A 13,336-nucleotide genomic window follows, 5' to 3' on the forward strand; every position below is an offset into this window, starting at 1 on the left:
TGACAGCCAGTGTAAGTGGAGAGGTGTGACGTGGGCTCTCTTGGGATCATTGAAGACCAGATGAGCTGCAACATTTTGTTTGGCCAGGATTGATTAGATGAGCATGTCATCGGTGTAAACCAGAGACGCCCAAACTAGGGCCCGTGGGCCAAAGTGGATCCACTGTAACTTTTGATTTGGCCCTCCATCCCATCTGAGAAGAGAGGGAGAATGATGGGGAGTTTTGGGGGAAAGTCTTTAACAGAGATTGTCATTTCTAATACAACATAACTTTGTTTTTTAACTGTTGAGATACAAAAATAAACAAACTGAAATTAAACGTTTCAATGAAATGTTGTGAATGAAACAAATAAAATAATAGTCACTTGAAGGAGAGCAGACATTACAGAAGACATCAGCAAGCGAAGGCAAAGTGTATTTTTAGTGTTATAAATGGGATTGTTCATGTTTTATTGTAAGACTTTCATTCATTATAAAATGTAAAATATTAATACAATTAAAGAATTTGAAATGTTGTAAATTACAGTATACAGTGAATTATGTAAATTATATAATGAATAATAATAATAAACTAGGAAATTACATTGACAATTTTACAGTTTGGTAGATTTACCTCCAGCCCACCACCCTCAGACGAGTTTAGTTTTTGGCCTTTCATAAGAAAAAGTTTCCCTGAAGCACCTCTGAAATAGACTTTAACTAAAAGTTTTAGATTCTGAGCAGGACAGCACACTGGTTCTCCCGCAGCATGTTTGTTCATCATTTCTATCTTAATGTGTTGATCATTTTCTTTTGTGTTTCTGTATTGTTTGAAGGTCAACCAGTCCACAGTTTATGCTGCTATAATCTTTATTCAGTTTTATTCATAAACTATGTACAATATATACACTGTGCTCACGTCGGCTCCAGGTCTCTTGGGTGAAGGTCTCTCAGTGACGTGGTCTCTTCTGGTCGCCGTGCGTCTCTGGTGGAGATGGGGAACGGGAACGTTTCCCTCTGGCGTCCTGGACTGAAGATGCTGCACCAGCTGAGGAAGAGGAGGGCAGCGGCTTGGTCTGGCAGAAGGAAGGCCTCTTTTTCTTCTCAGCAGCATAGGCCTCACTGAACAGATCGAGCGCAAACACACACAAGCAGACATAATGTGAGATTTTCACAAACAATAGAACATGCTGCAATGCCAAGTACAGTTTACTCACGCGTCTATGATGGGAATGACGTATTTGCCGCTGCCGTCCATCATGACTCCCTTTCGGTTTGGGTCGTCCACCTCCAACAGGAAGCTGCGGGGAATCCCTGTGCTCCTCCTGATGCGCTTGTGCAGAGCAGAGCTGCTGCCCTGTGAATTCATGAGTGACAGTCAAACGACAGAGCAAACAATCTGACTGATGGAGACAAGAGCTCAAGTTCACAGCAACCATAAGCTTACAAAACCCAGTTACCCCTTTAGAGGGGCAGTGCCTAATGTGGTGTCCAGGGATCCCACAGTGAAAGCAGACATAGTTGGGTGGAAGAAGCCCAAGCAGTGTCATGGCCTCACTGATGAACATCAGAACCATGAGAATCAGCTCTAACATTTCTCACAAACCAAACCTGTCAGTGTCTGAACGCTCACCTGCTGGAGTAGTAGCACAGACTGGACTGGTACATCACCGCTTTTAGCTTGTCCTCCTCTGATGCCTTTGCCTCAGCCAGATTCTCAGTCTGTTTCACAGGCATTTGCACATTAGAATTTTATTTCACTGATTTGCTCAAGAGCTCAGATAAACACCCTCAAATCTCCCTAAGAAGCTCTGTGTGTGTGTGTGTGTGTGTGTGTGTGTGTGTGTGTGTGTGTGTGTGTGTGTGTGTGTGTGGGTGTTTTACACTGTGTATTGATATTCTGCACTACATGTCATTATGACGCCTCAAATGCAAACACTGCAGTTCAATACAGAGCAGCACAGTGGGGTGAATTAATCAGTTGTTCAATACCTTCAACAGCTGCTCCAGTGAGAGGAGTGAAGAATCACCTGTTTGAGAAGATTTGGCTGATAATCCAGCTTGATGTCTGCAAAACAAAGGAGCTTGTGTGACTAAAACACCACAGACAGACTCAAACTCTTGATATAACATCTATCAGAGGACGATTGCACTCATTTCACATAACTTACCCAACAAATCTTCTGTTTGATGACTTCAGTCCAGCCGCAGGGACCCGTCTGATGATGACCGACGTGTTTTTGGGGATGAGAGCATCATCATCTGTGTATTCTGACAGCAAAATAAAGTTTGAATATAGTAATAATCATTTACCATGGTATACTTTGAGTGCCATTAGCATTTTAAAACACTCAAAACATCACTATATGTCACCATCAGAGTCATGATAATAAATCACAGCTTCTACAAGTCTGTCTGATAACACATCTAATGTTAGTGTAGTATAGTTTAAGTGGCTTTTCCTCATCTCACCTTTATCAGATTGGGCGTTGCTGATCTTCAGCTGGCAGAACTTCAGCCTCTCGCGCCTCATGATCTGCCGCTTCAGCTCTCCCACAGTGATGTTGAGGCCCTCAAATTGGAGCGAGTCGTAGATGAGTCGACTCTGAAACCTGTAATGAACACAAGACATACTGAACACAAAACACAGTGTGATAACAAGGGTCAAACCTGAATGAAGGGAGCAGCAGGCGATCAATCGATGTATCCAACAATCAATAATATCAATAATCTGGGAATCAGTTGCCACGAAGGACGCCGAGATCAGATGCCAATGACAGAGCGGAGTTCAAAACCTCACAAAGAGAACCGTTGCCATGGATGCTGACGATCACGTGACGAGGCGCTGAAAAACTTCCGCGTTATATTCTCATAAATAATAGTGAAATCATTACTATGATAACAATTAAATAAACTGCAGAACAGTTGGACATCTCTGAATAATACACAGCTGCGTTTCCTTACACGAATGATTCTGGCCTTTGTAAAGAATCGAGCGAGTCAATGAATCAGTGATTCGTGGCTGAATGAATCACTCAAAGCTTCACTCGAATAAAGCGGTCTCTTGCTGCCACCTATTGGCGATTTGTTTTTTAGTTTTTAAAGTAATTTAACACTTTTTTTAAAGGCACCTTCAAATTTATTTTCTACAAGTTTATATCCGTGTGTTAAAAATGATTTAAAACTCTCTAATCTCATCATTTCCTGATGCGTTTATAATGTAAATCCCTTCATGTTTGCCTTTGATCTTCATTATGTGTTAAAATCAATACAATTTCAAAGTTGCCTCATCCAAATCCAAAGTTTAGTTCAAAGCTTTATTATACAGCAATGTGTGTGTGTGTGTGTGTGTGTGTGTGTGTGTGTGTGTGTGTGTGTGTGTGTGTGTGTGTGTGTGTGTGTGTGTGTGTGTGTGTGTGTGTGTGTGTGTGTGTGTGTGTGTGTGTGTGATTGTGGCAGTGGATTACAGTGAATGTAGAAGTGATCAGAAGTGTGTGATATTTATTGTCTCTGATAATCAAAAGAACATTTTAAGAGTCCAAAAGATTTACTGCCTGATGAAGCCTGTTATAATGCAATTATGATGACCCTATAAATGTAGAATGGTCAGAACAATAAAAAATTTTAAAAAAAGGGGGGCATTGCCCCCTCAGAAAGAGTTTGTGCCCCCCCAGTTTTTATAAAGGACTCAAACTGAAAATTCTTTCTGTCATTAATTATTAACACTCTCGTCGTTCCAACCTTAAGAACACACATTTAAATATTTTAAAATATATGACATAGCAATTGAATTATGAAAATAGTGATATTAAAGCTAGTCCTATAGTTCAGAGATCCGGTCCCCGCGTCAGGTCAGGTGCGGCCGTAAATAGCCTTTAAAACGCGCACACGGCGATGGAGGCGCACTCAACTCACAACGGAGAAAAGTGGGTGACATGATAGGAGCAGCTTAATTCATTACATGCTTTGGTTAACTAATTATTTAAACACAACTCTCTTGAGCTCTAAAAGGAAAAACACATAAGAAATTTGCTGTTAAATTAATTTTAGCAGAGACGCAACTGCCAGTCATTTAGTTCGGGAAGATGTAGCAAGAATGTTTTAATAAAAACAAATAGTTTACTGCACAGTCCCACAGTAGGCTACACTATAAATAATATTTTAATTTTATTTATTAATATTATTATTATTATTATTACAATTAAACTAAAATTGACAAAACGCAGAACCCTTTGAATGTTTGCTTTCATTTTGCTAAAAAGCGCACTTTTACAGTTGTGTAGAGAAACATCCCATTATGCAGCAGCAGTCAAGGTATAACACATAATAAATGCCTTTTGCGTTTATTAAGTCAAGTTTGCAGTGTTATAAATGGAATATAGTGCTTAAGTGGATTTATCGCGGATCAACTGAGAAACCTCTCACGCACTGCAGGTAAGCAGAATGATAATCTTTTAAAAATATGTCATTTAGGCTATACAGCTTTTTGCTCATGCAAAATTAAACAAAATATATTGTAGATCTATTTTAAGAGCTAAAATACAACATATCGAGTTTGTTTTGACTTGTAGCTCATGGCTTTAAAATGAAAATAACCTGAAAACAAGCTATTAAAAAAGGCTTAATAAATTAAATAATTAAGAAATAAAATTACGGTAGGCTTAGTAACCTAATGGTTTATGATGGTTTTACAATTTCACGAAAAAAACACACTTATGATAGCCTAAGATAAATCTTTGTTTTTACATTTAAAATCATGAAAAAAAGTTATATAGCATATTGAGTGTTATCCATGCCAAAATTTAACCATTTTTCACTTTAATAACGTGTAAATTTTGGTATCTTTTTAGGTATTTTTCTGGCTACACTAATGCCTTAAAATGAAACTAAGTAATTGTTTTAAATGACATTAAATTGTAACATTTAGCTTTTCCCTAACAATGATGTTGGTTGGATAATACGTGAAGCGGGATGACTCGGTTGAGCTGATTTTACTATATTTATTTACCGGTTAAATGAATAGTCTGATCGTGGGTCAGCTTGCATACAACTGCATATTGTTATTACTATTAAAACGTAGCCTATATTACTGCCTTAGTTCAGTAACTTGGGCAGTAATGCAAAGTAATAATAAATGTGAATAAATAGCCTAAATGAAAGAAACAAGAGAACAAAATGAGTCACCAGGTCTAGTGCCCCCCTATGGATTTAAAGTGCCCCCTCAGTTTTGACTTCCTGGCGCCGGGCCTGGGAGGAAATGATAAATGATGAAGTAAAGTTGACTTTTTATTGGTCTTATGGCACTGTTTGGATAAAAATAAACAGCAGTACGGTCCCAAATAAAATATAGTTATTTAAACTAAATACTATAGTATTTTAGAACCACGTAGTAAAGTTTATTGTACTGAATAGTTAATCACAATGTTGTGCTATTTAAAGGCAACTGTGGTGCAGAGTCGGGTTAGAAGAAACTCCAAGCATTTCTGTTTTCGCAAGGTTAAGCTGAAGATGATGATCTTTCATCCAGTGTGAAATGTCCGACAGGCAGGCTGAGATGCGAGCTGGAACCGAGGGATCATCAGGGTGAAAAGAGAGGTATAGTTGGGTATCATCAGCATAGCAGTGGTAGGAGAATCCATGTTTCTGAATGACTGGTCCTAGAGATGTCGTGTAGATGGAGAAGAGAAGTGGCCCAAGAACAGAGCCTTGAGGTACCCCAGTGTTTAGATGCTGTAGGTTGGACACCTTTCCCCTCCAAGACACCCTGAATGATCTGTCAGAGAGGTAAGATCTAAACCATTGAATAACAGTGCCTGCAACGCCCAGTGACTCATATATATTATATATATATAATGATTAATACATATAGAAACAATATTTTCATAACTAAATTATTTATGATTTGCCATTTAACAGCAAAACATCTCGTCAAATAGGCCACAGTTCATCAGGAAATGAAAAGCTTTTAAATGACAACAGAAAAGCAGTTCAGCGACTAACATTCACTCATTCAGTGAGTATCTCATTTATTCATTCATTCATTCACTAATTGAATCAACACTTTTTCAGTCACTAAATATGGTGTCAGATGCAGATGTGGCCTCTAGTGTAATCCACAGTTCATATATTGCATAATGACGCTAAAGGCCACCATATTATAAAATACTGCAGGTTGTTGGTTGCAGATTAATAATCACAAACATATTTTTTTAATCATAAAACAGCTAAAACATATTTAGTGTCAGAGAGGACAAAGTGGTTTTAGTTTACCTTTTATCTTTAATATTAAACAGCTTTTTAGTCTTTAGACCAGAATAAATAACTTGTGGTACTTGTATAAACAATGTTCAGCTCAGGATCAGTAATTCAGCATGATGTGCTGCTAAAGCTGAAACAGTCTATCAATTTATGCCACAGATTGTGTGAGATTCTGTCGAGTCTTATAGATGTTAAAAACACTGATGGAGGTCAAAACCGCATCTGACACCACAGTTAGTAGATGAGTAAGAGTAAACTGAATAATAAATATGTAACTCAGTTAATGATAGTTATTCACTGCATGAATGAATGTTAGATGAGGAACTGGTATTTAAGTGGAAAATTAAAACATTAAAGCTTTACTTTTTCAGAGGTTCACTGTTTGCACAATCTTAAATGGATAGTTCACCGCATAAATATGATTGTGACGATTATGAATTAACATTTTTTGGGTCAATTATCCCTTAGCTCACATAAATTATCCCAGAGCATTATTTCAGCATCAATGATCATTCACAATAGTCACATCACAAGAAATACAAGGTTGAGTCTGGATTATAATTTAGCGTTTGCGTGTGTTTCTGAGGCCTGCGACTGTAAAAGCTTTAGGTCTAATAAATTGCATAATTGGTCATTTTAATAGCAAATCATTTTATTTAATTAAAAAAATGAAGACAATAGTAGTATTATTTTACATTAGATTATTACATTACTGTACCTGAATACTGTTAGACTCGTTGAAAAACAACAAAGCTCTGTTCATTTTATTTCAACATTTTATATTGTATTTATCTCTGCTCGTAGATTGTTTGTAATGTTTTATGCAGATGCACACCTAATATAAACAAATCACCCATTCTGTAATATGTTTTCTACAGCTATATGTATTATGATACAATAAACCACTTTTACTGTAGTAAAAAAAAAACTAAAGTATACTACAGTATTTATTACAATTTATCAGTTGATACAGAAAACAGAATGTTGTGGCACTCATAAAATGAGTTGTAAAGGCTAATAAATATGGTATAATAATCTGTAGTTCAAAAATACTATGTTGATACTAATTACTGTAATTTTTTTATTTGTGATCATACTGCTGTTTATTATTATCTAATGTCATAAGGCTATGAAGTCAGTTTTTATTCATCATTCAGTTTTCCTCCACCAGAGGTCGCTGTGATGATCAGATTCTCCACAGCTCTGATTCTCTCAGCTCTCGCCGGGTTCAGTGGCGCGCGCCTGTAATCCAAGCTACTGGGAGGCTGAGGCTGCGGATCGCTTGAGCTCAGGGCTTCTGGGCTGCAGTGGACTATGTTGATCGGGTGTCCGCGCTAAGTTCGGTATCTATATGGTTCTCCTGGGGGAGCTCGGGACCACCAGGTCGTTTAAGGAGGGGTGAACCGGCCCAGGTCGGAGACGGAGCAGGTCAAATCCCCCGTGCTGATCAGTAGTGGGATCGCGCCTGTGAATAGACACTGCAGTGCAGCCTGAGCGACACAGAGAGACGCAGACTTTTACACTAGTTGTTTTTACTCTGATATATCTTTCTAACAGTAAAAAAGAAGCAATAAAGGTTTTGAGATGAATGACATGGCTGTATAAATCAAAACCTCGATTAAAATGAAAACACAAAAATAACGAACTATGTGAAATATGTGAAAAAGAAAGTTATACATAATATTGAAACATAAAAACTGGCTTCAAAAGTCAAGTAAATATGATTTAAGATTAATTAGAGCTGCAGACACCCACCTCTCCCATGTGCAGTCAGTACAGAAAAGGAGGAGGCGGGTGCAGAACAGGAAATTAAAAAACTTAAGCTTTCTCAGAAATTTAAAGGAGCAGGTATACTTAATAAACACTTCAGGTAAAACACACATTTTGTGCAATTCTATAAATAAAGTGAACTATTATTTCTATACCTGTTACACAGGCCTGGATTGGCTAATCGGGAGCACCGGGAAAGTTTTTTGGCCGCGAGGGCCGGTGTCCCTAGCTGCTTGCACTCTCAGCAGTCGCACTTTTTTCATTTATCTATTTGACCATAGCCTCACTCTTTTTATTTATTTTCTCGCAGGCAGCAAAACGCAGCCGGCAGGTTAATGATGATCATTTAGCATTCGACCTTAAACAGCGGCACCTTAGTGAAAAAAAGAATTTGAATAATTAATATTAATGAATATTACACCTGCTCAATGAAAATCAGATGATTCACTACATTAATAAATCTGACATAACTTGATCAGAAATATAAAAAAGGGGTGAAAAAGATTAAGCCTTCAATAGAAAGTAATACTGTGGTTAAAAGAGTCTTGCAGATACCAGCGCAATACTTATTTATTCTTCCAAACTCACCAACATAACAGCGACATTGTGGTCCAGTGGTCAGCATGTTGTGTTGTGATGCTGCTGCTCTAACCTCTCCTGAGTAAAGTGTTATTTTTATTATTATTATTTCATTTTTAGTGTTAGGAGGACAATATAATACTGTTTGGGTTACTTATGTGGGTGTACATATTTTATTTAGGTTTTTTTGTGTGATCACCGTTACAAAAGACTGCATATCTATAAAGAATTTTGCACAGAATATATTGTCAGATATTGCAGGAAGGGACAATGTGATGTTTAAAGTATAGCTTTGGAGATGTAGCTACCCTTTAATCTTCTCATATTTATAAAAACATTTGAAGTTCTAATGCAGCTGTTTCCTTGAAAAAGACGTGATAGTGTCTTTAGAAACTGAATTGCAAATGACCTTATTTTAATATAGTCAGTCGTGAACAGAGGTGGGCCGGTCAAAGGCTTGAAACTCCAGGGCTGAAAAGAAATCCCACTCCTGCCCTGCTGTTACAGTAACGGGCTGAATATGCTGTCATAGCCTGCAAAGCCAATGTTATCTGGCCTTTGTTACTTTCGTCCAGTGTTACTTTCATCCCCGCTCTCCCCCACTATAAGGCACACAGAATCATTTATCGTGTACAGACATGAACAGTCATATAGGGGTTTCACTGTCACATTTCTGTCAAAAACAGTGAAAAGTTCAGGCTGATTTATACTTCTGCAACATGTTATCACCGTGACCTATGGCACATGCCTTGCATGAAGCCATGCACTTAAACTTCTGTGTTCTGTTAGTGTTGCTCTGCAATAACACTTCCAAAATGCTAGCTGGCAACAGGTTTTCCTTGTTCCTTTGTGTTGAGTTTCTGCTTGTTAATGCAACATACTGTAGCTCAAACTCACTCATTCAGAGACGGGAACCAGGGAATGTGCAACAACTTTAATCATAAGGTAAACACAAAACAAAAGTTTCCATATGGAGCTCCTTCACCAGATTCAACACCTGTAAACACTCTCCATATGGAGCTCCTTCACCGGATTCAACACCTGTAAACACTCTCCCATGGCTCTCAGCCCTGACCACACATCTCAGCTCTACCAAGCTGACCATTCACAGAGTTTGTGATACGCATTGTCGTGATATATAGTTTTATTTTTTTGAGAGGTCAGTGTCTATACTCCATACACGTAAACTTGATGCAGAAGTATAAATCAGCTTTAAAACGCATATGTGTGTGTATCTCTGTGCGCACAGGAACTTTGTAATGACATTGTGTGTGACTCATCATTGCAGAAAGGCTTGAATTAACTCCACATTATAAAGTAATTCAAATACATATGAAAAGTGCTTGACTACCGTTCTTTTACAGTATTTTTCAATCATTTTGCCACAAATTTCAGAACCCTGAGTTCAATTTTCAAAACTCTAGACACAAAACTCTGAACAGTCACTAACACAGACTCTCCAGTGTTCAAAACTCTGCATGCTGCATTCATTTCCTTAAGGAAGTCTTGCATTAGCAGGATCATTGGTTCACATAATCCTATTATCATACAAATACTACAGGAACAAAACTTTAGATCACCAGCACACAAAATGCACATCGTTTCAATAAACAATCATTAACAATCATTAAATATTGTTGTTTAAAATATATGATACAGGTTTCATGATGGTTTATACATAAGTGTAGAGGGAACGGTGCAGACAGTGGATATACTGATCTAGTTTTATTCATTCCATCATAATGTAGGTTTACTGTAATGTTTTTCTCACTGCACATCCCCATATAGAAAGCTGATATATGGCAACATGTGCAAATTACATTATTATAAAATGTCATAATATAGGTAAAATTATAGGTAAAATATTTTTAGGGGTAAAATATATAACATAATAGATCATATATATATATATATATATATATATATATATATATATATATATATATATATATATATATATATATATATATATATATATATATATACGTAACATACATGTTTATATTTGTAATTCTAATAGTCACAGTTTTTCTCGATTGCTTGGATGCAGTTGTCAACTGAAACTCCACCTTTTCAAAACAGTAGACACACAGGCCTAAACAGCAGCACTCATGGTCAAAATGACACATTTTGCTTGCAAAAGGCACATATCGTGTCAAAACATTTAAAATATGAAACAAAAGCTAGTTTTACCTTCAAACAACACAACTTGCAAACAAATATATGAGCTCTTTGAATTAATCATTACACAATGGACAACAAAATACAAAATATAGAAGTCAGTGCACCACCATTGATTGTCATTGTAGCCTATTGCCAATGCCATTTGTTGTCTTTCTATTTGGGCCGTCAAGTTTGCCTTTTTGCAAAGAATTGGATCCAGAATAAGAAATGCTTTGATTAAATTTATATTGAATTCATGACAATTTTCAAACTGTGGCTGAAAACTAAAATACTGTAAAAACAGACAAAAATAATAAAATACTGTAAATATTAAACACATTTAAACCAATGTACAGTCAAATCTTTTGGGAGTATAGGACATAGCCACTATTGACCTCCTCCATCCATGCTGGCACAGAACAACACAGACCTTCCACCATTTATATAAGGTTTGCAGACTGATTGCTAATTGAAGACTTGAGTGTAGGAGTTTCAAATCGCTGCTTCAGTGAATTCAAACTGATCTTGGTAGTGTCTAATGGTTAGGAATAGATGGTCTCTGTTTGGTTACCATAGCTAAAACAATGGAGTTTGGACTGCTTGAATGACATCTGTGTTAACTGTTTTGAAAAATGCTAAGGAAAATGTGTCAACCCAATGAGAAAAGGTTTACAAATTTGCAAGACCTGTCTTCTGCTCTGCTGGGATAGTGAAAATGAAAATGAAGTGGAACCTAGTTTCTTTAACCAGGTCAAAGCAAACAAGAAAAACTGTAAAAAATGGCAATATTTTGACATGTATGACATTTTATATATGTAAAATTCTTATGAACTATTATGTCACATATGTAATTTGCATATATTTCTATATATCAGATTTCTATTTTAGGATCTGGGTTTCCATCTTTCTGGTCTTGTGGGTTTGGTTCTCCTCTACATCACAGTGGTGTTTTCATAAGTCAAAAATCTTGGAAAGAACCTTCTGTCAATGTGAATCCAGGCCTGATATTGCTGTGATTGGGCTTTCTCACATACATACAGTAATGTCAGATATAAAAACATTGTCTGTAAAAGTGGTACATGGAACAAAGTAACCATAAATATAAAAAATTAAGGATGAATAAAGATGTCATCTATAGATAATGTAGTTCAGTTGGGTCATCTTCTGTGGTAACTGATGTCATTTGATCTATCCTGATTATTTCATCATCTAAACATGTAATATTGTACAAAAGTTTCCATAAATCCAGAGTAATGCAACAGTTAATTATTATTTTGAGTGCTTGTATCAGTTGATAATAACATCATGTGAAGTAAATGAATACATGGTTATTTCAATTGTAATGTTTGAGTTGCATTTTGAAATGGGATCAATTTGAAGTTTAATTGTGTTATATTGAAAAGGTGATCTGAGTTCAATGAACAAAGTATTTTTGACTTGTGTGTGTTTTATCCAAGCATTTGAAAAAAGAGTTAAGGGTTTTGCAAAAAATGTGCAATTTTAGCAATGGTTGTGAATTTTGTATCTAGAGTTTTGAAAATTGACACCAGGGCCTGGTTTTTCAGAAGTAATCCACTAGGATTTTGGATAAGGGATTGGATCAAATCTTGAAAATGGGTTTTTCAAAGGAAAAAACGGATTACCTAATCGGATTAGATCACGTAATCTAATCTTGGTTTTGATCCGGATCAAACCTTTAGTTTGGGTTTTTCAGACCTTTTTTGTAGGATTTGGATCACTTTGATCCAAAAAACCTGGATTAAACTGATCCCACCAGAAAGGTGGATTTAGTGTGGATTTCATGGCCAAAATGTAATAAAAACTTAAAAATTTTATTAAATAATGCTATTTTTGGATCACACATTATCTTACGAGATATACTACTGATTCATAAGGTTTTAATTTTATTTGTTCATCCATCAGGCTATAGTGATTATTGGCTTTAACGTATTCAGCCTTTCAGTATAGGCCTACAGCAAAGTAGAAATAGCTTGGCCCAATAAAATAATCCCCCAAACAGCTGTCAAAATTGACCAAAAACAATACATTTTATTGTCAATAATTGATATCTATATTCATCACAATAGAAAATATTTTTGTTTTTAGAATATTTATTAGTGATGCATGCAATGATTACAGAATAACCAAAAAAAAAAAGTGCAAAGAATGGCAATGACTGATTTTAGAAATCTCTTTCAACAATTGCAAAAAGAGACTGAAAGGGCAGAAGCACAGCTTCGTCTGACAGAGGAACAACTGACTCCAAACTGCAGCAAACCAAGGCCAGACTTCAGATCCGCCTCCTAAAGGCTACGCTCAGACAAGCTGCTCTCTCCACATCAGATGAGGAAGTCTGAGATTATTGTGGAGTTTTTGACATTAAGTCTTTTTTTTTATCTACATCTATATTTGAAACTTGTTATAAATATCCTCAATGTACAGTGTTGTAGGTCTCAGATGAGCGGACTGCTGGAAGAGGATGGGGTGGGGTTTTTCTTGTTTTTATTATTTATTATTATTATTTTATTATTTATCAAAATTTTCTTAGTTTTCATTTTAAATAAAAATAAAGTTATATCTACCCCAA

General features: G+C 36.4%; 1 protein-coding gene and 1 non-coding gene across 3 annotated transcripts; one reads left to right on the forward strand and one right to left on the reverse strand.

Annotated features, from left to right (window-relative positions):
* Nucleotides 1-831: 831 nt before the first annotated feature.
* On the reverse strand, nt 832-2,769 carry LOC147841710 (E3 ubiquitin-protein ligase RBBP6-like). 2 transcript variants are annotated; one of them, XM_087273433.1, is made up of 7 exons: nt 2,452-2,769; nt 2,151-2,250; nt 1,972-2,047; nt 1,613-1,701; nt 1,440-1,536; nt 1,197-1,336; nt 832-1,101 (listed from the first exon to the last, which is right to left on the reverse strand). In XM_087273433.1, exons 1-7 carry the CDS (start codon nt 2,609-2,611, stop codon nt 930-932), a joined length of 834 nt encoding a protein of 277 aa, XP_087129559.1. In that variant the 5' UTR covers nt 2,612-2,769; the 3' UTR covers nt 832-929. The 2 variants fall into 2 exon arrangements, with proteins under 2 accessions (XP_087129559.1, XP_087129560.1); XM_087273434.1 differs by lacking the exon at nt 1,440-1,536.
* A 4,689-nt stretch (nt 2,770-7,458) lies between these two features.
* Nucleotides 7,459-7,756, forward strand: LOC147834748 (signal recognition particle RNA). The gene has a single exon (XR_015503144.1).
* The last annotated feature ends 5,580 nt before the right edge of the window (nt 7,757-13,336 follow it).

Source organism: Danio rerio, chromosome 11 (genome assembly GCF_052040795.2).
Source record: "Danio rerio strain M-AB ecotype USA chromosome 11, GRCz13ab, whole genome shotgun sequence".
NCBI classification, from domain to species: Eukaryota; Metazoa; Chordata; class Actinopteri; order Cypriniformes; family Danionidae; genus Danio; species Danio rerio.